The sequence below is a fragment of the Mobula hypostoma genome, chromosome 20 (genome assembly GCF_963921235.1).
Source record: "Mobula hypostoma chromosome 20, sMobHyp1.1, whole genome shotgun sequence".
In the NCBI taxonomy this organism is placed as follows: domain Eukaryota; kingdom Metazoa; phylum Chordata; class Chondrichthyes; order Myliobatiformes; family Myliobatidae; genus Mobula; species Mobula hypostoma.
In genome coordinates, this window is record NC_086116.1 from 678,399 (window position 1) to 700,532 (window position 22,134).

At 46.1% G+C, this 22,134-nt stretch overlaps 1 protein-coding gene across 1 annotated transcript in view; it reads right to left on the reverse strand.

Annotated features, from left to right (window-relative positions):
• aldh1l2 (aldehyde dehydrogenase 1 family, member L2) overlaps positions 1-21,613 on the reverse strand; it is a 171,051-nt gene extending 149,438 nt beyond the window's left edge. Inside the window, exons 1-3 of the mRNA XM_063072229.1 lie at positions 21,477-21,613; positions 20,270-20,414; positions 8,630-8,864 (exon numbers count right to left, since the gene is read on the reverse strand). Coding sequence (XP_062928299.1) covers positions 8,630-8,864; positions 20,270-20,414; positions 21,477-21,524 — 428 coding nt within the window. The 5' untranslated portion in view covers positions 21,525-21,613. The remainder of the gene's footprint in view (positions 1-8,629; positions 8,865-20,269; positions 20,415-21,476) is intronic.
• Between the last annotated feature and the right edge of the window lie 521 nt (positions 21,614-22,134).

Genomic DNA, 22,134 nt, shown 5'->3' on the forward strand with positions numbered 1-22,134 from the left:
CAGTCATACGACGTCATTGCTCTGTGACAGGGACCAATGCACCTGGTGCCTTGGCTCAAGCATTCATCCAGCCAAGTGTGTGGGGTGAGTTAATCAGGGTCAGGACATCTGCCACACCACTTTTTCTGTGTAGGCAGTGGGTAGTTGTAGCCTCCTTTCATGTTGTTCATCCTAACCGACATTTCAATCCCCTACTGAGAAAGGTCTATCTAACGTTGTGAAGACCAAGGTGAAAAGATCACATGTAGACAGAGGAGATGACCCAAGAAAAACTAACAGGTATGCAAGAGTGCTGATTAGTACTGGCGAAAACAAGTATCACACGTTCTTGATACCAGTGACATGAATGCCGTGAGAAACCGAGGAGGAGGAAGAATCAGGCTGAAGAGTCCTCAGCAAAACTCACTCTTCATCTGTGAGTGGTCATTTTAACTAAGGCCCTGTACTTCTGGTTAAAATCACACAGCAGTGGAACGACAGATCAGTACAAGTTACACTGTGTGGCTTCACTTTAAACTGAAAGAGTCACTGACAATCCATCAAAGCTGATCTTGTTTTACTGCCCCAGTACCCCCAGAGTCCACCACTCACTGACACTTACAGTGGCCCATTATGCATCCGTCTGTGGGGTATGGGAGGAAATTGCACAGCCAGTGGAAAACATGTGCAAAAGGTCAAATGGTGCAAGTTGCATAAGGTCACAGCCACGATGAGGTGTGAAGCCAGAATACTGGAACTGAGGAGCGGCTCATCACTGCACCCTTCAGCAGCGTGTGGAACAACCGAACATACCTTAGCTTTACCTACAGTTGTAAACGATAGGACAAATTTTGACAAGTAATTAGCAAAAGGGCGAGTGGAGAGACAAGAGTTCAGTTTAGCAAGTTACTACGATGTAAAAGCACTGCCTGAAAAAGTACAAGAAGCAGATTCAAGAACAACTTTTAAACGGAAACTAGATATCAACTTGGGAGGTGGGGAAAAAAAAAGATATTTTCAGGGCAATGGGAAAGATCAAATGGAATGGAATTCATGGGATGTTCCTTCAGCAACACATCGAGCAGTTTCTCTGCAAAATCTTGTTCCACTGCAACCTCTGAACTATCTTTTGAGAGTACACACATACTCTCATACAGGATTAAAGGTAGAGCTCATTAGCAACTCAGATGCACCACGTTTCTGAAGCTATTAAAGAAATTTATTAAGTCAAGGCTTTATTACCCCGAGCTGATGGTGTTCGAACATGGAACTGACATCATAGAACACTGCAACACCTCTCACAGCAAGGACTTGTGACTTGGGCAAGGAGCCAAGAAAAGGGACAGCAGTAAACTGGTCACATAAAGGCTGTAGCGGGAAGCAATTCCAGATTGCGCTCTACAACAGTAGGGCCTTGAGGGGTGCAGCAGAACAAACGGGCCGTTTCTGTGCTGTGGCGCTCTATGGTTCAATGACTCATGTAAAGGATTCCGCAACCCTCCAGAAAAGATGCCAATACCACAAGCATGATGGGAGGAGCACTGTACACAAGTGGCTTCACTCTTAAAAAAAAAATGAGTTCAGGAAGTTAGGTGCCAAGTCAAAGGACGGGACCTCCAGAGTTGTGATCTCAGGATTGCTACCCGTGCCACATGCTAGTGAGGCTGGAAATAGGAAGGTCATACAGCTGAACACGTGGCTAAAGTGTGGGGGGGGGGGCAGATTTTCTGCATCATTGGGCTCCCTTCCAGGGAACAGTCTGTACACAAGACACTTTTGCACCTGAACAGGAAGGGGACTAATATCCCAGTGGGAAGGTTTGCTGGTGCTGCATGGAGGGGTTTTAAACTAGAGTTGGAGGGTGATGGGATGCTGTTAAGATCTCGGACAAATTCACAAATCAAAAGGTTGTGCACGGTGCAACTTGTATCCTGGGTTGCATTTATTTCAATGCAAGAAATATCCTCAGAAAAGCATCAATCAACACATGGAATCATGATTTGTAGCTATTAGTGAGACTTGGCTTCAGGAGGGGCAGGACTGGCAGCTCAATATTCTGGGGTTCCATTGTTTTAGACAAAACAGAGAGGGAGTGATTAAAGGGGGAGGGGTGGCATTACTAGTCAGGGAAAATGACAGACTGGAGAACTGGACAAGTGAGGCTTTGTGGGTGGAACTGAGGAATAAAAAAAGATATGGCCATATTAAAGGGGCTGTATTATAGACCACCCAACAGTCGCCAGGATTTAGGGGAACAAATTTTTATAGTGAGATTGCAGACTGTTGCCAGAAATATATAGTAGGTGATTTTAAACTTTCTACATATTGACTGGGAATCCCATAGTGTAAAAGTACTAGATGGACTAGACAACACAAACACGAGAAAATCTGCAGATGCTGGAAATCCAAATCATCACACAACCTTGATGAAGGGTCTCTGCCTGAAACTTCGACTGTTTTTTCTTTTCCATAGATGATGCCTGGCCCACTGAGTTCCTCCAGCATTTTTGTGTGTTGCTAGACAGAATAGAGATTCTCAAATGTGTTCAGGAAAGTTTCCTTAATCAGCATATATCAGTCCCAATGAGGCAGTGTGTGACAACTGATCTCCTATCAGAGAATGAGACAGGGCAAGTGACAGAAGTTTGTGTAGGGGAAGACTTAGTGATCATAATGCCATTAGCTTCAAAGTACATATGGAAAAAAGATAGGTCTGGTGCACGGGTTGAGATTCTAACTTGGAGAATGGCCAATTTTGATGGTACCAGAAAGGACCTCACAAGTGTGGATTGGGAGAGGTTGTTTTCTGGCAATGATGCTCTTGGCAAATGGGAGGCCTTCAAAAGTGAAATAATGAGAGTACAAAGCTTGTATGTACCCGTCAGAATAAAAGGTAAAGATAACAGGTTGAGTGACCTTTGTTTTCAAGAGATACTGAGACTCTATTTAAGAAAAAGGTGCATAGCAGGTAGGAACAAATGAGGTACTTATGGAGTATAAAAAATTGCAAGAGAACACTTAAGGAAATCAGGAGGGCTTAAAAAAAAAGACATGACGTACTTTAACAGACAAGGAGAAGGAGAATCCCAAGGGATTTTACGGATATGTTAAAAGGACAGCAAGGGACAAAAATGGTCTTTTGAAAGATCAGAAAGGTAGAGAGCTGGGGGGGGGGGTGATCTTAAGTGGATTTTTGAATCTGTATTCACCTGGGAGACACACACACAGTCTATAGAAGTGAGGCAAAGCAGCAGCGAGGTCATAGAACCTATACAGATTACAGAGGAAGTGTTTTTAATGTCTTGAATTTAATATCTTGAAGCAAATTGGGGTGGACATTGGAAGTTTGAGAGAAGGAGATTTCATTCAGGTCCACTGTCCGAGTAGAAAAAGGCAGCAGTGGGTCGTGCCAGCATTACAGAACTTTGACCAGTGGCCAATCTTCATTTGGGATTGATTAGCAAGGCAGCATCAAGAGCAGCAGCCATCGCACAAGTGGACAGAGTCAGAGTGGTGACCTTGAGGTTTTAGCTCTTCGAGGCTTCAGTCAGAGAAAGCAAAGATAAGTAAAGCTCGTGGTTGTGTTTTCTCCCCTTCCCTTCTTAATATCTGCTTATCTAGGACAATAGAGATGCCAGGCAGGGTAGTTGAATACTCCTACTGTGGGAGGTGGGAAGACAGGGAGACCTCCAGTGTCCCTGACAACTACAACTGCAAGATGTTTATCAAACTGCAGCTTCTAACAATCTGCATCAGGGATCATTCAGGAGACTGAAGTGATGGTAGATGGGACATTTAGAGAGGTAGTTACACCCAAAGTGCAGAACACAGGAAACTGGGTGATATCAAAGAAGGGGAAAGGGGTTAAGGAGCCAGTGCAGAGTACTGTGGCCATCCCCCTTAACTTTGGATACTGTCATTGGGGATGACCTAACAGAGGAAAGTTACAGTAGTCGGGTCTCTGGCACTGAGTCTGTCTCTGTGACTCTAAAGGGGAGGGAAAGGAGGTATGCTGTGGTGATGGGGGATTCGTTACTTTGACGAATGGACAGAAGGTTTTATGGACAAGAATGAGATTCCTGGATGGTATGTTGCCTTCTAGGTGCCAGGGCCCGGAACATCTCGGATCGAGCCCTCAGTATTCTAAAGTGGGAAGGTGAACAGCCAGAGGTCTTGGTCCATGTAAGTACCAATGACATGGGTAGGATAAGTAATGAGGTTCTGCATAGGGAGTTAGGTGCTAAGTTAAAGGGCAGGACCTCCAGGGTTGTGATCTCAGGATTACTACCCATCAACTTGGAATCCCATACAAGAGGACTAGAGGAACCCAATTCCTGGTGGGGTGACGGGAGGAATGGGTGAGAGTAGATGAATGTGAAATGGAAGAGGTGCAGTTGAGGTCAGTGTTGATGGTGGAGGAAGGGAAGACCTTTCTTTGCAGGAGGACATCTCCTTTGTTCTGGAATGAAAAGCCTCATCCTGAGAGCAGATACAGCAGAGACGGAGGAATTGAGAAAAGGAAATTGGCTGCCGCCTTTCCTGTCAAAGCCTCAGTTCTCCACTCTAAATCTATCCCACTCCAACCGAGGCTGCTCTGCTTAAATCTCACTTCTTTTTATTGGCACCAAGTGAGTCTCACACACACTGAGACTTGCTCTTTTCAATGTTTCTGTGGAGGAAAAATTAAGCTCGAGGACTGGGAGTTGGCAGCATTGTGAGGAGGGCATGATATGATTAGATTCACTGTACAAATTGGAATTGTAACCTTGCATTGGGGGAGATGTTGTGCTCCCCATGAAATAAAGGCACTAACTAGTTTCCACGTTTTTGCCTACTTTGTGTTTGATCAGTATTAAATTCTCTAACAATTTCCCATTCTCAAACAGATCTCACTCTCACTGTGAAGGTTGGGAACCACCTGATGACATCTGCTCCTGGCTGAAGGCTACGGTTACCTTATAAGGTAACTGGAGAATGCACCCTAACAGGTGTATGTAACAAGCAAACAAGGTGAAAATTATTTGGGGAACATTTCACTGAAAAACAGATTCACAGAATGGAGCTCATCTGTTAGGAGGGAGGAGAAGATGGCGGCGCGATGCAGTGCACGCGGCCGTTCCGAATGATATCGTATGTGTAACTAGGGGCCGTGCACAATCCTGCTTTGATGGAGACAGCTGTGAGAAGCACGGAGGAACACCTGGAGAAACTTCTGAAATGCCCGCTTCGCTGCCGCTGCTACTGTGCGATCGAGAATCTCTGGAGGGGAAGGCCCCAGATCCTCGGTTTGCCTATCGCCTGTTGCCGGGGCCGGAGTCGAAGCGCTCGGCAGAGATGGTGCTCGGTGTTCGGTATCGGAGAGCTGGTAGGAGTCTTGCAGTTTTCGGACGGACTCAGAGTCGGACTGTGGTCGGATGCTTCCAGGATGCTGCATCGGCAAGTTTGCGGCACTGAAGGTTCTCTGTCTGCGTGAGATGATGGGACTTTCGAGAGACTTTGAGACTTTTTGCCGTGCCCATGGTCTGTTCTTTATCAAATTACGGTATTGCTTTGCACTGTTGTAACTATATGTTATAATTATGTGGTTTTGTCAGTTTTTCAGTTGGTTTGTCATGTGTTTCTGTGATATCACTCTGGAGAAACTTTGTATCATTTCTTAATGCATGCATTACTAAATGACAATAAAAGAGGACTGTGTCCTCATAATCTAATCTAATCTAATCTTCAGTTAAGAAATAATTGATAGGCAAATGGTCTTTAAGACAGATTTATGGACAATGTACAATATTCATAGAATCTGCCACAGGAATCTCCCAAAGAGAATCCATTTGTTATGCCAATTGACAACAGGGGATAAATATCCATTTAAGAATGTCATTACAACTGACACAGGGTTCCAACACTATAGTTACTAGGCGTTCCATGATTATTTGTTAGAAGTCTGAGACACTACTGTTGGTCTGTATTTAAATGAAATTCAACTTCCGTAATCTTGCTTTCCATTTAGAGTCACCACCCTGCTTTAGCCAATCTTTCTCGGAATTTGGGTGTTGTCCACATCCCTGGTGGGTCTGACGAGCTCCTCTTATTTGTGCTCAATTTGGGTACCTAGGAGTTTAAGTCACAGAGCAACTAACAGGCAAATGACATTGGGGTAGGGTGACTCACTGAAGCAAACTTTGTTCCCTGGCTCGACGGGGATGATTTGTTACAACAGTCACAGGAACTTTACTGCCCTTTTTATTGCTTCTACCTTTAATTTCCTTTTACTCTGATATAAAAAAATACACAAATTATCCAATCACCACTGAGATGTGATCCTAGTTTACTAGTTTAAGTATTGAAAATCTCCATTCTTTAGGGCTGTGTCTTCATCCAAACCATCTTCAGCTATTTCATCAGTGACCTTCAATCATAAAGTGCCATTGGATGGTTGCTGATGATCGTACAGTGTCCAGCACCATTCACAATTCCTCAGGCAATGAAGCAGTCCACAATAAACACAGCAAGACTTAGACTACATCCAGGCCAGTGACAAGTTACATACACCACTCACATCAGCAAGGTCAACAAGGGAAAATCCAGCTCTCACCCCCTTTACCCTCCCTGAATTCTTCACTACCAGTATCCCGGTGGGGGCAGGGGGTTACCACTAACCCGGAAACTGAACTGGAATAGCCACATGCACAGTGTGGCTACCAGAGAAGATCAGAGGCTGGGAACCCTGCGGTGAGTAACTCACCACCTAATTTCCCAAAGCCTGTCCACCATCTCCAAGGCTCAAGTCAGGAGAATGATGGAATAATCTCCACTTGCAGCAGCAACAACACATGAAAATTAACACCACACAGGACGTTGCAACCCACACCCCATGCATAACAATTCACTGGCCCCTCCACCAGCTCACAGCAGCAGCAGGTTATACCATCTACAGGATATATTATAGCAACTCAACCAGAAAGCACCTTCCAAACCCATGATCTACATCAGCCAGCAGGATGAGCATGGGGGAGACCAGCACCTGGAAGATACCTTTCAAACCACACACCATCTACACAATGTGTGGCAACACTTGCAGGCTGCCCCCTGCACACTCTGGCATGTTGTTTGCTAATGCAAATGAAGCATTTCACTGCATGTTTCAGAATGAGGTTTCACTTCCCTGCCATATGACATGAAATTTGTTTCCTTGTAAACATGCCAGGCCAGAATCCTGGAACTCTCTCCCTGACAGCACGGTGGGTCTATCCACACTTCAAGGCCTTCTTTTCAAAAGGACAGTCATTTTCTCATAGTCAAACAGGGATGAGATGCTAATTGTTAGATTTGCTGATGAAGCCGTGGCCCTTTGAATGAATTAAAAAAAAGTATGAAGCACTGAAAACAACTTTGGGATTCCCTCCCTGGGATTGCTATCAATCCAGTGACAAGCTCTCCATGATTCTGTATCTAGATCATAGATGGCACCAATGTGAACCATCATATTCACCACTCTGTCTCTCTTCCCAGAAGCTTTCCTATACAACCTTCAATAGGAAAACTCCTAGACAACTACCATATTAACCACTGGGCTCTCACATTACCACTTAGGCAACTTTTAACCTCCAAGGACCTCCAATTTGTAATGACCAGTGAGCACAAAAAACCTGTGCTGGGCAATTTCTTGTCCACTGACAACATGTGCACACTGAATTTTTAATTGGAAGTTACCCTGAAGCTACTCTAAGGATAATAAACTACTGAGTCCAGTTTGGTGTTCATTGTTTAAAAGAAATAAAATAATAGACATCAATGATTCTTATAGACTATATGACAGCATGTAATAATATCAATCTTTTCACATGTACTTTAGTATACTTAAATATACTTAATATGCCAACGAGGTAGAGGGTGATAACCTCTGGTGCACAGTTTAAATCCCTTTGCGCTCGCAGCAAAAGATGTGTGTGCATGCACAGATTTTAGAGGGAACATTGCCAGCGACAATGCTTCCCACAACTCTCTCCTCCAGGTTAAAGACCAACTTGTGCAGAGCCCCAGCTCTCCTTGGCAGTGCTGGCTCAGCAATGGAAAACAGCAAATTGGTCGTAATGCTGATATACTGTGCGCTCAGGGAGGCCAGAACCAGAGCTCTTTGCACACAATCCCCCTTCCTTTCTTTGTCTCTATGCCCTGTACTGCTGAGCAAACCTTCCCTTTGCTAACACTAAGAGTTGCTGGAATCTGTTTGCTTGAGCAGAGAGAATCTACATCACTCGATAAATTTCCAACACTAATCTGAACAGGCTGACAATACACGTCTCACACACAGCAAGGTCCTACTTGTACTTAAACAAGGTCCAATCCACACTGACAAATTTCACACAGCTTCCTCTCCCTCGTCTATGTCTTTATTCGAGTAAAACAAGCAGCTCCCTGGAAGAAAACATCTGAAAACCGATTGGGTTTTTGTAAATTATTAATGGACACAGTAGTTTAAACAAGGTGGCAAAATGAGTGCAATTTCACCAAGTTTTACTGACAAGATGATGTCAGAATATGCACGAGATGAAAATGTTTGCTCTGCATTAAGCTTCAGATCTACCAGATTGTCACGACACACACAAGCTGAAGCAGAGGCTATTGCTGCTCTCTGCTCTGATATTCTTACCAGTTTATAGCAGCTGCACCCCTGTGGCGAGGAAGTAGTGACGGGTGGTAGATTATTGATCCATGCTGAGGGTAATTAATAACGTCCATTGGGATAAACTGGCTACAGAACGGAAGCACATTTAGCTCTGCTCCGACAGATTTATAGGCTTCAATAACATCAGTAATAGGTTTCCCCTTCAGCCTCCATCTGGGGAACTTATAGACCGGGACACCATCCTTGTCTGCAGCAACCGCTGAGGAGAAAATAAATTTACACCTGTAAGTTTCTGTAATCATTACTTGCAAGCCAGCTTCTCACCTCCCCTCTCCCATCCACGCTGCTAATGGTATCTGGATAATCAAAGCAGAGAGATTGATGTGGGCTTGCAACCAGAAAGCCTGAATGGAGAAGAGACCTGCATCAATAAAACCCTGGTTTAGTGCTCAGTTCTGGTCTCCTTGTTACGGGAAGGATGTGGAAACGTTAGAGTGGATGCAGAGGAGATTTAGCAGAATGCTTCTTCAATTGGAGAGCGTGTCTTTTGAAGGTTGGTTTAGCTTTTTTCTGGTGCGGAGGAGGATGAGAGGTGAGTTGACAGAGGAGCTCAAGATTACAGACATAGATAGAGTAGATAGCTAGACCTTTTTCCCTGGGCAGAAATAGCTAATACGAGGAGGCATAATTTTAAGGAGACTGGTAGAAAGTAGAGTGGAGATGTCTAAGACAGGTTTGTTTGTGTTTTCTTTTAAAACACACAAAGTGATGCAGGGGTTGTGGTAAAGACAGATACATTAAGGGCATTTAAGAGACTCTTAGATAAACACAAGCACAAGAAAATCCAGAGATTTTGAAAATCCAAGGCAACACACACAAGATGCTGGAGGAACTCAGCAAATCAGGCAGTATCTATGGAAAAGAATAGACAGTCGATGTTTTTTGGGCCAAGAGCCTTCATCAGGACTGGAAAAAAAGATAAGTTGAGATAAGCACCCGGATGGTTAAAAATTGCAGGGTACGTCAGAGGAAAGGGTTAGATTGATCTTAGAGTTAAAAAGTCTGCACATCACGTGCCAAAGGGTCTGTACCATGCCGTAATATGCGATGCTCTATGTCTAAGCTACACACTTTAATCACTCTCAGACCATTACACCTTGTGACTGATGAATTTTTAAAAGCAGCCATTGTTTTAATGTAGGAATCATAACAGTCACTCTCCACACGAACAGCAGATATTGTAGATATTGCCCAAGTCACTAGGAATAATCCTCTTGCTCATCTTCCAAAAGTTGCCCTCCTATCTTTCATGTTTTCCTGGCACAGAAGTGAGGTTTGGCTTCATGTCCCATCCAAAGGCAGTACTCTTGCTGGTGCAGCTCCCTGTCAAGTGGCCTCAATTGACAAGGGCATCATTTACACATATTCTCCTTTACCAAATGATGGAACTAGATAAAATTAATGCAATTTTACTACAATTCAACCCTACCCTCAAATTCAATTGGGCTATTTGTCACATCTCTCTACTTTTTTCCTCATTCTCTGTCTCCATCTCAGGAGACAAACTATCCACTGACATTTACTATAAACCCACTGACTACCACAGCTTCTGTACATAGACTACATCTCTTATCACCGTCTCTTCAAAAGACCCTCTCCTAACTTTCCCCATCTTCACTAAATCGAATGGAATCGACTTTCCATTCCAGGACAGCTGAAATGTCCTCTCCTCCCTCATGAGATGTGACTGACTCTACCATGACTCTTTTGTACTTCCTCCAGTTCCCAGAATTCTGCTCTCTCCCGACCTTTGTCCTCACTTTTCATCCCATCAGATTCACATCCAGAACATTATTTATCAGTACCAGCAGCCACATCATCTCCTCCCTACTCCGTAGGGACTCCCTGACCCTTGGCACCTTCCCCTGCCCTTGCAGGTGATGTAACACTGATGTACCACCTTCACCTCCCTCACCACCATCCTAAACAGCTCTCCCAGCTGCAGAAAGGCTCACGCTCACCTCGAATCCTGTCGACTGCTTTGGTGCCCCAACGTGGTTGCTTCTATATCAGTGCAAGCTGAACACCAATTTTACAGAGCACTCACACTGTCTCAAGCTCTCAGTTAACTCCCCTTCCCATTCTCACGCCCACATCCATCCTTAACCTTCTCCACTGTCGGGGGAGGCCAACACAAACAAGAATCGTACTTTACATTGCATCTGCATAGTCTACAACCCAACAGAATGAATTGTCTATTGATAAACCTGCTGGACAAGTCAAGCTCCCCCCTCGGAATGGAGAATCTGAGATGAACCAAAGACCCAGGGTCTGGAAGCCACCTTTCTCACAAACTCAGGGCTCTTGGCTTTGTCACAAGCAAACCTTAAAATTATTGCCAGATGCCAACCCCACAAAGCTACTGAGAGACACCATTCAATGGTTGTGAACAAGCTGCCAAAAAAGGACACATGCCATCAAAACCATCGCCTTTTAAAACAGTGATAAAACCACGGTGCACTGGAGTGTGGCCCCTAGGTTACAGCTTTACGCATCAGACACAAGAGATTGCAGATCCTGTACTGGACCTCTCAACCTTCACCATCGACTGTCCATAGATGTCGCCTGATCCACGGAGTTCCTGCAGCTTTCTGAACACTACAGCGTTGACAATGACAAAACCATCAGCACTTTACAGAATTCCAGCACCACTCAGCACAAAGAATTCCCCACCTCTGTGTGTGTGTGTGTGTGTGTGTGTGTGTGTGTGTGTGTGTGTGTGTATGTGTGTGTGTGTGTGTGTGTGTGTGTGGATAGAGGGAGGGGGAGGGTTCAGTGAAGGACTGACAGCTTGGTGAAGACAGAGGAAACAAATCAGGCAACTCAGCAGTGAGACCCCTCACATCCTGCAGCAGGCAGTCCCAGAACTTTATTCACTGGTTCATACACATTTCAAAGCGTGAGGTAGGTCTCCATAGTTTACAAGGATGGGACAGAGGAAGCAGGGAGACTACCAGGGTCTGTGCCCACATCCCTGGCCAACAAATCACCTGAGAAAACACATTCCAAATCCAATCAGATTCTTTCCAAATTGTCATGGCACAGCCCAGGAGTCTGTTGCAGAAGGAGGTGTAATTTCTAGGTTGGCAAGTTCTACAGCACAAAACATACAGTATATCACTCTGTCAAGACATACAGGCAGATGAATCAGTGTGTATTGGGCTGTCTGAGGCTGGTGTGACTAGCAGTCTGAGCCATTTCTGGAAAGAGCTCTCTTGGAAACAGTCGATGAAATTTCCCTTCAGAAAATGATACCCTGGAATACAACATATGGATAAACCACATGGTGAATGAAGCAGCATGTGGTTCTGCATCAGCCTATCAAGCAGAACAAATAAAGATAGTAAGAGCATCAAAAATACAAAACGCTTTGTTCATTTTTGTGACCAGGTCTCATACGAGAATATATTGGATCAGGTCAGGCTTGCTGCAAAAGCACAGCAGAATTAGGTTTATTATTAGTCTTGTACGAGGAAAAATTTGTGTTTTTGTGGCAACAATACAGTGCAAAATCTATCGGGGTGTATGGGGTGTCAGGGAGGGGTAGCACCTCTGGTGGGGGAACATGTCACGTCCTTTTCAGGGCGGTTTGTCCACCTTTGGTCCCCACCTGGTACTCAGCTCTCACCTGTGGCTCCCCGTAGCTGTTTGCATGTGACAGCGGCCACACCCCGAGCAATGGCTTCGACAAGCCAGCTAAACCAGGTGAGGGTAGCCGACGGGTCTCAAACCCTCGGTGAGATAGGGAGTTGTCTATCCCAGCATGTGAAGACAGACTCCAGCGGATTGAGCGGACGAGACCAATGGAAGGTCCAACAATCAAGAAGGCGGTCTCTGCAAGCGTCATGGAACACGTAGAGAAGGACAAGACACCGAAGGCGTCCTGGTCATCCACTGCGCCTAGTCCCATCTCCAACTGTCTCGACTCTTGTCTTGCCAGTGAATCCAGATGGGAACTGGGAAGAGAATGAGGCTGACGCTGCGTAACTCTCCCTCACTTAAATCCAAATCAAGTGCTAGTCTTGACACCATCAGCCGGCTGGTGGCGCAGTGACATCAGTGCTGGACTCCGGAGCAAAGGTTCCCGAGTTCGAATCCAGTCGGGCTGCTCCCGGACACATTTTCCATTCGTGCCGGGTTGAGTGTCGAGCTAGCAACTCGACCTTGTAAGAGTACTAATGGTGTCAAGGTCTTCATCGATGACGATGGATGAACCTTAGAGTGCAAAATCATAAAATGACTAGAAATTACAAAATAAATGGTACAAATAAAGAAATAATGAGGTGGTGTTACAAATCAGACATAGCTTCTGCAGACGCTGGAAATCCAGAGCAACACACACAAAATGCTGGAAGAACTCAGCAGGTCAGGCAGCATCATAAACCATCTGGCAGGTCTCAGCCCAAAACGTCCACTGTTTACTTATCGCCATAGATGCTGCCTGACCAATTGTGTATGTTGCAATGAGGCAGAGGGAGATGTAGAGGGTTAGTTTTGTGATTGGAAGCCTGATGTTGGGTCCATAACTGCTTGTTGTGTACCTGTAAATGCAGAGGAAGTACAATGGATTGCAGTTAGTTGGGGCTCATTGAGACCAATACATTTTGGCCCAGTCAAGCAGCTGCCCTAATTAGCTGGTTTCATTGAAATAGTTTTAAAAAGGCAGACTACCATTTAACTGAGCACCAAATTATGTTTTTAAATAAAGTACAGAACAAATTAGAACACTACCAATATTGCTATGGTACTATAAAACTGTATTAGTTCCTAATAGTTTTCGACAGAGGAGTTCATCCACTGTATACTGCTGTCTTTTGATTAACTGTAAATAAACAAAATCAGCACAGAAACCTAGTGTAGATAATGGACTGCCTTCGTTGCCTTCCTGCATGAAATAGCATCAATAATCACTGCTTTTTAATCCGGCCTCAATGGCACAAATGAATAACATAACACAAGCATTCGCAACCGACACTATTTAAAATCTGGTGGCCCTAAGCATGGTTTAGTGTCTAAAGGTCACAGACGTTCATGTGATCGATGCCAGTTAGAAACTGTTGCATCCTCCAAATCTTCATTTTCATTCAAAATGATTGTCGGTGCCTTCAAATTCCTCATAGTTCCTAACTTGCTGAAGTAATGAAATTGCTTCATTTTCACTTCCCACTGTTTCTCACATCTCCAAGTCTGAATGCTTGAAACCACAGTGAGCAAAACAGTTCTGAACAGTTACCAGTCATTTCTCACCGATTATCAGCGACAAAAATCACTGCTTTTTGAACACAAATACACACAACTGGCGCTATTCAAAAACTGTTTAAGCACGGTGCAGTGTAGAATGGCCACACACGTGCAAGCAACTGACACCAAGTAGAAACTGCTCAACAACAGTTTCCTGACTCAATTAAGAAGCATAGCGCCCCAAATAAATGAAGGAATTCCAGGCTATTTTCTTCATTAGTTTTTGTTCTTTAAGAGTTGTGCCAAATAAGTGGCTGCCTGATGAACCAATGCTCAATTAACAGGAATCCACTATAGAATTAAAAGTCCCCTCTGCTCGTGGGGATTTGTGCCATTTCAGACCTATTCTAATGCAGAGCATAGGATAGTCAGGCAGTGAAAATCAAAAGTTTGCAAAGGGTGGAAATCTGAACTCAGAACAGAATCAGTTAGCAGGTGTGGCAGATCTGTGGAAGAAGAAACAGCTCATGTTTCAGGTTAAGAACCCCTTGTCAGAGAGAAACAACTTGGTTTTCAATTGGAGGGATGGTGGGTCAGTCAGGTTGCTTCCACATATTGGAAGTGCACACGACTTTGCCAAATGTAATTCAGTAAGATCTAATTGTTTGCTTTGAGAGAATCAGGACAGGCAGAATGACATTGTATTAAAATGCCTCAATACATTACAGATTTATCAAGTAACTTTGCCCATGATACAATAATTGGCAGTGAAATTTACATTTTATTTCAGAAATTTAAAAATGAATCTATTAGACCTTTCAGTGAAGGAACAAAGGCTCCACTGATATTGACACACTTAGTGACATAATTGCCCAAGAATTAAGTAAACAATAGGACCATCAGCTAACGAATGAAATACAAGGTCAGAGTTCAATGAGCATTTCAGAGAAAATTCTTAGGGACAGTATCTACTTAGAAATGCATAAACTTATTAGGGATAGTCAGCAAGGTTTTGTGCAAGAAGGGTCATGTCTTACAAAATTGATTACTTTCTTTTATTCTGTAGTGAGCAAGATGATTGATGAGGGTGCAACACTGAATGTTGTCTACATGGACTTCAGTAAAGCTTTCACAAGGTCCATCATGGTGAGCTCATCCACAATATTGAGATAAATGGTGAGTTGCTGAACCAGGTTCAAAACTGGCGTATTTGGGGTGGGGGGGGGGGGTGACTTACTTTGAATGTCATAATCATACTTTATTAATCCCGGGGGAAATTGGTTTTCGTTACAGTTGCTCCATGAATAATAAATAGTAATAGAACCATAAATAGTTAAATAGTAATATGTAAATTATGCCAGGAAATTATGAAATAAGTCCAGGACCAGCCTATTGGCTCAGGGTGTCTGACCCTCCAAGGGAGGAGTTGTAAAGTTGGATGGCCACAGGCAGGAATGACTTTCTATGACGCTCTGTGCTGCATCTCGGTGGAATGAGTCTCTGGCTGAATGTACTCCTGTGCCCACCCAGTACATTATGTAGTGGATGGGAGACATTGACCAAGATGGTATGCAATTTAGACAGCATTCTCTTTTCAGACACCACCGTGAGAGAGTCCAGTTCCATCCCCACAACATCACTGGCCTTACGAATGAGTTTGTTGATTCTGTTGGTGTCTGCTACCCTCAGCCTGCTGCCCCAGCACACAACAGCAAACATGATAGCACTGGCCACCACAGACTCGTAGAACATCCTCAGCATCGTCCGGCAGATGTTAAAGGACCTCAGTCTCCTCAGGAAACAGAGATGGCTCTGACCCTTCTTGTAGACAGCCTCAGTGTTCTTTGACCAGTCCAGTTTATTGTCAATTTGTATCCCCAGGTATTTGTAATCCTCCACCATGTCCACACTGACCCCCGGATGGAAACAGGGGTCACCGGTACCTTAGCTCTCCTCAGGTCTACCACCAGCTCCTTAGTCTTCTTCACATTAAGCTGCAGATAATTCTGCTCACACCATGTGACAAAGTTTCCTACCGTAGCCCTGTACTCAGCCTCATCTCCCTTGCTGATGCATCCAATTTTGGAAGAGTCATCCGAAAACTTCTGAAGATGACAAGACTCTGTGCAGTAGTTGAAGTCCGAGGTGTAAATGGTGAAGAGAAAGGGAGACAAGACAGTCCCCTGTGGAGCCCCAGTGCTGCTGATCACTCTGTCGGACACACAGTGTTGCAAGCACACGTACTGTGGTCTGCCATTCAGATAATCAAGAATCCATGATACCAGGGAAGCATCCACCTGCATCACTGTCAGCTTCTCCCCCAGCAGAGCAGGGCGGATGGTGTTGAACGCACTGGAGAAGTCAAAAAACATGACCCTCACAGTGCTCGCTGGCTTGTCCAGGTGGGCATAGACACGGTTCAGCAGGAAGACGATGGCATCCTCAACTCCTAGTTGGGGCTGGTAGGCGAACTGGAGGGGATCTAAGTGTGGCCTGACCATAGGCCGGAGCAGCTCCAGAACAAGTCTGTCCAGGGTCTTCATGATGTGGGAGGTCAATGCCACCGGTCTGTAGTCATTGAGGCCGCTGGGGCGCGGCATCTTCGGCACAGGGACGAGGCAGGACGTCTTCCACAGTACAGGAACCCTCCGGAGCCTCAGGCTCAGGTTGAATACATGGCGAAGTACTCCACATAGCTGAGGGGCACAGGCTTTGAGCACCCTGGTACTGACACCATCCGGTCCTGCAGCCTTGCTTGGGTTGGAGAGCTGTAAATAGCGGTGTTCCATAGGGATCAGTGCTGGGTCTCCTATTGTCTGTGATACCCACTTTACTGGGTACCTCCAATGGCTTTCTGCTGCTGTAGCCCATCCACTTCAGGTTCAGTGTGTTGTGCATTCAGAGATAATCCTCTGCACACCACTGTTGTGACGTGTGGCTACAAGGGATCTTGGGGTGCAAGTCTGTACAACCCCCCCACCCAGAAAGTGACAACACAAGTAGACAGGGTGATAAAGTCAGTGTGTGGCATGCCTGTCTTCATCATTGAGGGCACCAAGTCATATTGCGCCAGTATAAAATGTTGGTCAGGCCACATCTGGAGTTTTCAGGTCTGGTCACCACATTACAAGGCGGCTTGAGAAAGGGTGCAGAAGAGTCACTGGGATGCCGTCTGGATTAGAGGGCACATGCTATGAGACGTTGGACACACTTCAGTTCTTTTTCTTTGTGGAGCAGCAAAGGCTGAGGGGAGACCTGACAACACAATTTTGAAACTATGAGGGGCATAGATAGTCTGAATCTCTTCCCCAGAGTAGAAATATCAAACACAACAAACAGATATTTAAGGTGAGGGAGAAGTTTGTCCTTTGTTATTCAAATAACAAGCCATGGGTGACAAAGGACATTAAGGACATCCTGAATGCTATAAAGAGGGTGTTTAGAGATGGAAATAGGGAGGAGCTGAGGGCAATACAGAGGGACCTGAAAGCCAGGATCAGGGAGGCTAAAGACAGGTACAGGAGGAAGCTTGAGTGGAAACTCCAGCAGAACAACATGAGAGAGGTCTGGAGTGGGATGAGGACCATCACTGGGTTCTGGGAAACTAGCAACAGAGGAGCTGAAGGCAGTGTGGACAGGGCCAATGAACTTATCCTGTTCTTTAACAGATTTGACATTGTGACTCCTGCCCATCCCACACATGAACCATCTGTTGTCGGCCCCTAACCAACACATATTCCACTCTCCCCTCCTTCCCCTCCTCACAGTCCACCACCCTGCTCTCATGACTATACCCCTTCCCCACTCGAAACCACCACGATGGACTTCACAGCTGAACAGGTGAGAAGACAGCTGAAACGTCTCAACCCAAGCAAGGCTGCAGGACCGGATGGTGTCAGTACCAGGGTGCTCAAAGCCTGTGCCCCTCAGCTATGTGGAGTACTTCGCCAAGTCTTCAACCTGAGCCTGAGGCTCCGGAGGGTTCCTGTGCTGTGGAAGACATCCTGCCTCGTCCCTGTGCCGAAGATGCCGCGTCCCAGAGGCCTCAATGACTACAGACCGGTGGCATTGACCTCCCACATCATGAAGACCCTGGAGAGACTTGTTCTGGAGCTGCTTGAGCCTATGGTCAGGCCACACTTAGATCCCCTCCAGTTCGCCCACCAGCCCCAACTAGGAGTTGAGGATGCCATCGTCTACCTACTGAACCGTGTCTACGCCCACCTGGACAAGCCAGCGAGCACTGTGAGGGTCATGTTTTTTTGACTTCTCCAGTGTGTTCAACACCATCCGCCCTGCTCTGCTGGGGGAGAAGCTGACAGCGATGCAGGTGGATGCTTTCCTGGTGTCATGGATTCTTGATTACCTGACTGGCAGACCACACTACGTGTGCTTGCAACAGTGTGTGTCCGACAGAGTGATCAGCAGCACTGGGGCTCCACAGGGGACTGTCTTGTCTCCCTTTCTCTTCACCATTTACACCTCGGACTTCAACTACTGCATGGAGTCTTGTCATCTTCAGAAGTTTTCTGATGACTCTGCCATAGTTGGATGCATCAGCAAGGGGGATGAGGCTGAGTACAGGGCTACGGTAGGAATCTTTGTCACATGGTGTGTGCAGAATTATCTGCAGCTTAATGTGAAAAAGACTAAGGAGCTGGTGGTAGACCTGAGGAGAGCTAAGGTACTGGTGACCCCTGTTTCCATCCAGGGGGTCAGTGTGGACATGGTGGAGGATTACAAATACCTGGGGATACGAATTGACAATAAACTGGACTGGTCAAAGAACACTGAGGTTGTCTACAAGAAGGGTCAGAGCCATCTCTATTTCCTGAGGAGACTGAGGTCCTTTAACATCTGCCGGACGATGCTGAGGATGTTCTATGAGTCTGTGGTGGCCAGTGTTATCATGTTTGCTGTTGTGTGCTGGGGCAGCAGGCTGAGGGTGGCAGACACCAACAGAATCAACAAACTCATTCGTAAGGCCAGTGATGTTGTGGGGATGAAACTGGACTCTCTCATGGTGGTGTCTGAAAAGAGGATGCTGTCCAAGTTGCATGTCATCTTGATCAATGTCTCCCATCCACTACGTAATGTACTGGGTGGGCACAGGAGTACATTCAGCCAGAGACTCATTCCACCGAGATGCAACACAGAGCGTCATAGGAAGTCATTCCTGCCTGTGGCCATCAAACTTTACAACTCCTCCCTTGGAGGGTCAGACACCCTGAGCCAATAGGCAGGTCCTGGACTTATTTCCTGGCATAATTTACATATTACTCTTTTATTAGTATTTAATCATTTATGGTGCAACTGTAATGAAAACCAATCTCCCCCAGGATCAATAAAGTATGACTATTTTTAAAGGAGACATGGAGGGCAAGTTTTGTTTTATACAAATACCTGGAACGGGTTAGAGGTGAAAATAGATACAATAGCTGTGTTTAAGAGGCTGTTTGAAAGACACATATGCAGTGAATGGAGGGATGTAGATCACATAATTTAGTTTAATTGTGTTCAGCACAGGCATTGTGGGACAAAGGGCCTGTTGCTGTGCACAACTGTTCTCTCTTCCGTACATTGAGAGTCAGAGAAAAGGCTGGTGGAGTCTTTTTCCCCCCAGAGTGGAAATGTCAAATATTAGAAGGCATAGCTTTAATAGGAGGGCGAAAGTTTGAAAGAAGTTTTATGAGGCAAGGTTTAATTTTATACAGTGGTATGTGTCTGGAATGCACTGCCAGAGGAGGAAGTTTTATACAGTGGTATGTGTGGGGAATGCACTGCCAGAGGGGAGGTGACTTTATACAGCGGTATGTGTGGGGAATGCACTGCCAGAGGGGAGGTGACTTTATACAGTGGTATGTGTGGGGAATGCACTGCCAGAGGGGAGGTGACTTTATACAGCGGTATGTGTGGGGAATGCACTGCCAGAGGGGAGGTGACTTTATACAGTGGTATGTGTGGGGAATGCACTGCCAGAGGAGGTAGTGAAAGCACACGAACAGGAAGGGAATGGACATAGGTTTACTTTAATTTGGCATCATGTTCAGCCTGTTCTGTACCTATCTCGTCTATATAGAGAAAGTGGTAATTCTGAACTAGATTGGAAAGAACAGCAATGGAGTGATAATTTAAAAAATATTGAGTATTTAGAACAGGAACAGGCCCTTCAGATGTGTAATGTTGTGCACAGTCTTCCAAAAGAATTTATACATGGACTTCAAGCTTGGTATTGTGGGCACAATGGATTAGCCAGTCGTCACCATATGCTTACTGATTACTAGGCTCAATAAACCAGGGTAATTATTTATAAATAATGCCACCTACATTCTTCACACTTGTATACATCAGACTGACAAAACTAAAACAAAACATCCCAGAGTCAGTGCAGGAAGCTGACACTGACCAGTGTACAACACTCACCCAGAGGGTCAGCTTTTCCATCACGGTCAGGAACAGTGAATACACCAACTACTTTGTGTCCTTCTTTCCGCAGGCTGCTGTAAACCTCCTGCCCAAACAAACTCTGGCCAATTAGAGCTACCTTGAGCTTATTCTGGTAATTAATCTATAAAAGAAGGGGAACTGAATCAAAACACAGGATGTGGTGCAAAGTTGTCCCAGGGATAGAGCCAGGATTGGTGGATCCCAGAGAGATGGTGAAAAAATTGACAGAAGCTACAGAGACAGGATGCTGCCCAAGGATGCAGGGTGGGAAGAGAGACAGAGTTTGGGCTGCAGGTGTGGGGAAGAAAGAGAGAAGCAGTGGGGATTAAGGAAGAAGACAGGAGGTGGGAGTGTGGGTGACAGACGTACTAGGTGGGTCAAAGAGCTTGTCGCGCTCTCCGACTATATGACCGGGCATGGGGTGAGGGAGACAGCACGAGGGGGTAGATGTCGCTTGTGGCATGGTGCAAGGGAAGTCAAACACAGAAAGGCGATAGTGAGGTCAGTGTGAATGAGGGTCCCGTTTGTCTGCGGAGAATCGGGCTTCCCAGTGCAGGAGCAGGCTGACCAGGGAAGAGGATCTTGACCGGGGCAGGCTGTCGGGGAAAGGGGAGAAAACAGGGTATCTGCGGGTGTTGGGAGTCCTGAAGACTTTTCGCATTGGAAGGTCAGGGTGTCTATCGCCGCGCTGGCCCGAGTCCCACCGCGGAGACTAATGCAATGCAACGTGTCCATTCGGCAGCGGCGCAGCAACTGTCCGGTGCAGGAAGCAGACTGCAGGGAATGGAGAGGTTGTTGGTAGTAACGTAGGGTACAGAAAGGGGTCGAACGAGCGAGTGGGTGGGTGGGTGGGTGGGCGGGCGGTTAGAGGGGCTCTCAAACCCCCCTCCCTCCGCTGGGACCGAGCCCAAGGACAGACTGTTATTTCGGGTATATCTCCTTGCGGGAGAGGGATCAGGAAACGGAAACCGAAACCCGGGGTAGACAGACAGATGGGTGTTGTAAGGGAACAATGGCTGGACGAACGGGAACCGGGGTCTGAGACAGGTGGAGGGGTGCAGGATAGGGGGATATGGACGGGGAAGATACTGGGGAGGAGAGACGAAGAGCGAAAGGGGAATGGGTTGAAGGGAAGGCGGATGGGCAGACAGTCGGGGCCCCCATCCTCCGTCCTGTGTCTCACCGCCGAGGTGCCGAACCTCCTCACAACCGACCCCGCTGCCCACAGCATGGCTCCTGGGATCAATATAGCAGCGTCTCGGTGCCCATCTACCTCCAAACTCGCTCCCGACGTAGAGCGTGCGCGCTCTCGACAGCCAATCAGCCATCTGTCGTCATAGATACTGACCCCGCCCCAATCTGTTGCAATCGCCTGTCAGCACCAGCTGTTCCGGGAGTTCGGTTCTAGGCTGGGATCCGGGGCAAGGATCTGTCCCTGGCCAGGAACAGCTCCTGCCGAGGAGGATCCGAGACCCACAGGAATGCACTGCGTCCTGCAAGACGCTGCACTCAGAAGAGATCTGGCAACTCACTGTAATCTGTAGTTTCAATACCCCGCCTATCCCACACTCCGATTTGATGTTCCCTCAGATTATTGACTGTGGTCTAATGACATGAATACAAGATACCTGTACAGGCGGAGTAAAGATCCTCAAGGGCCCTTCTACACCAATGCCATTCACCAGCTCTTGTTCTCTAACAACACACATCAAAGATGCTGGTGAACGCAGCAGGCCAGGCTGCATCTCTAGGGAGAGGTACAGTCGACGTTTCAGGTCATGACGAAGGGTCTCAGCCTGCTGCGTTCAGCAGCAACTTTGATGTGTGTCGCTTGAATTTCC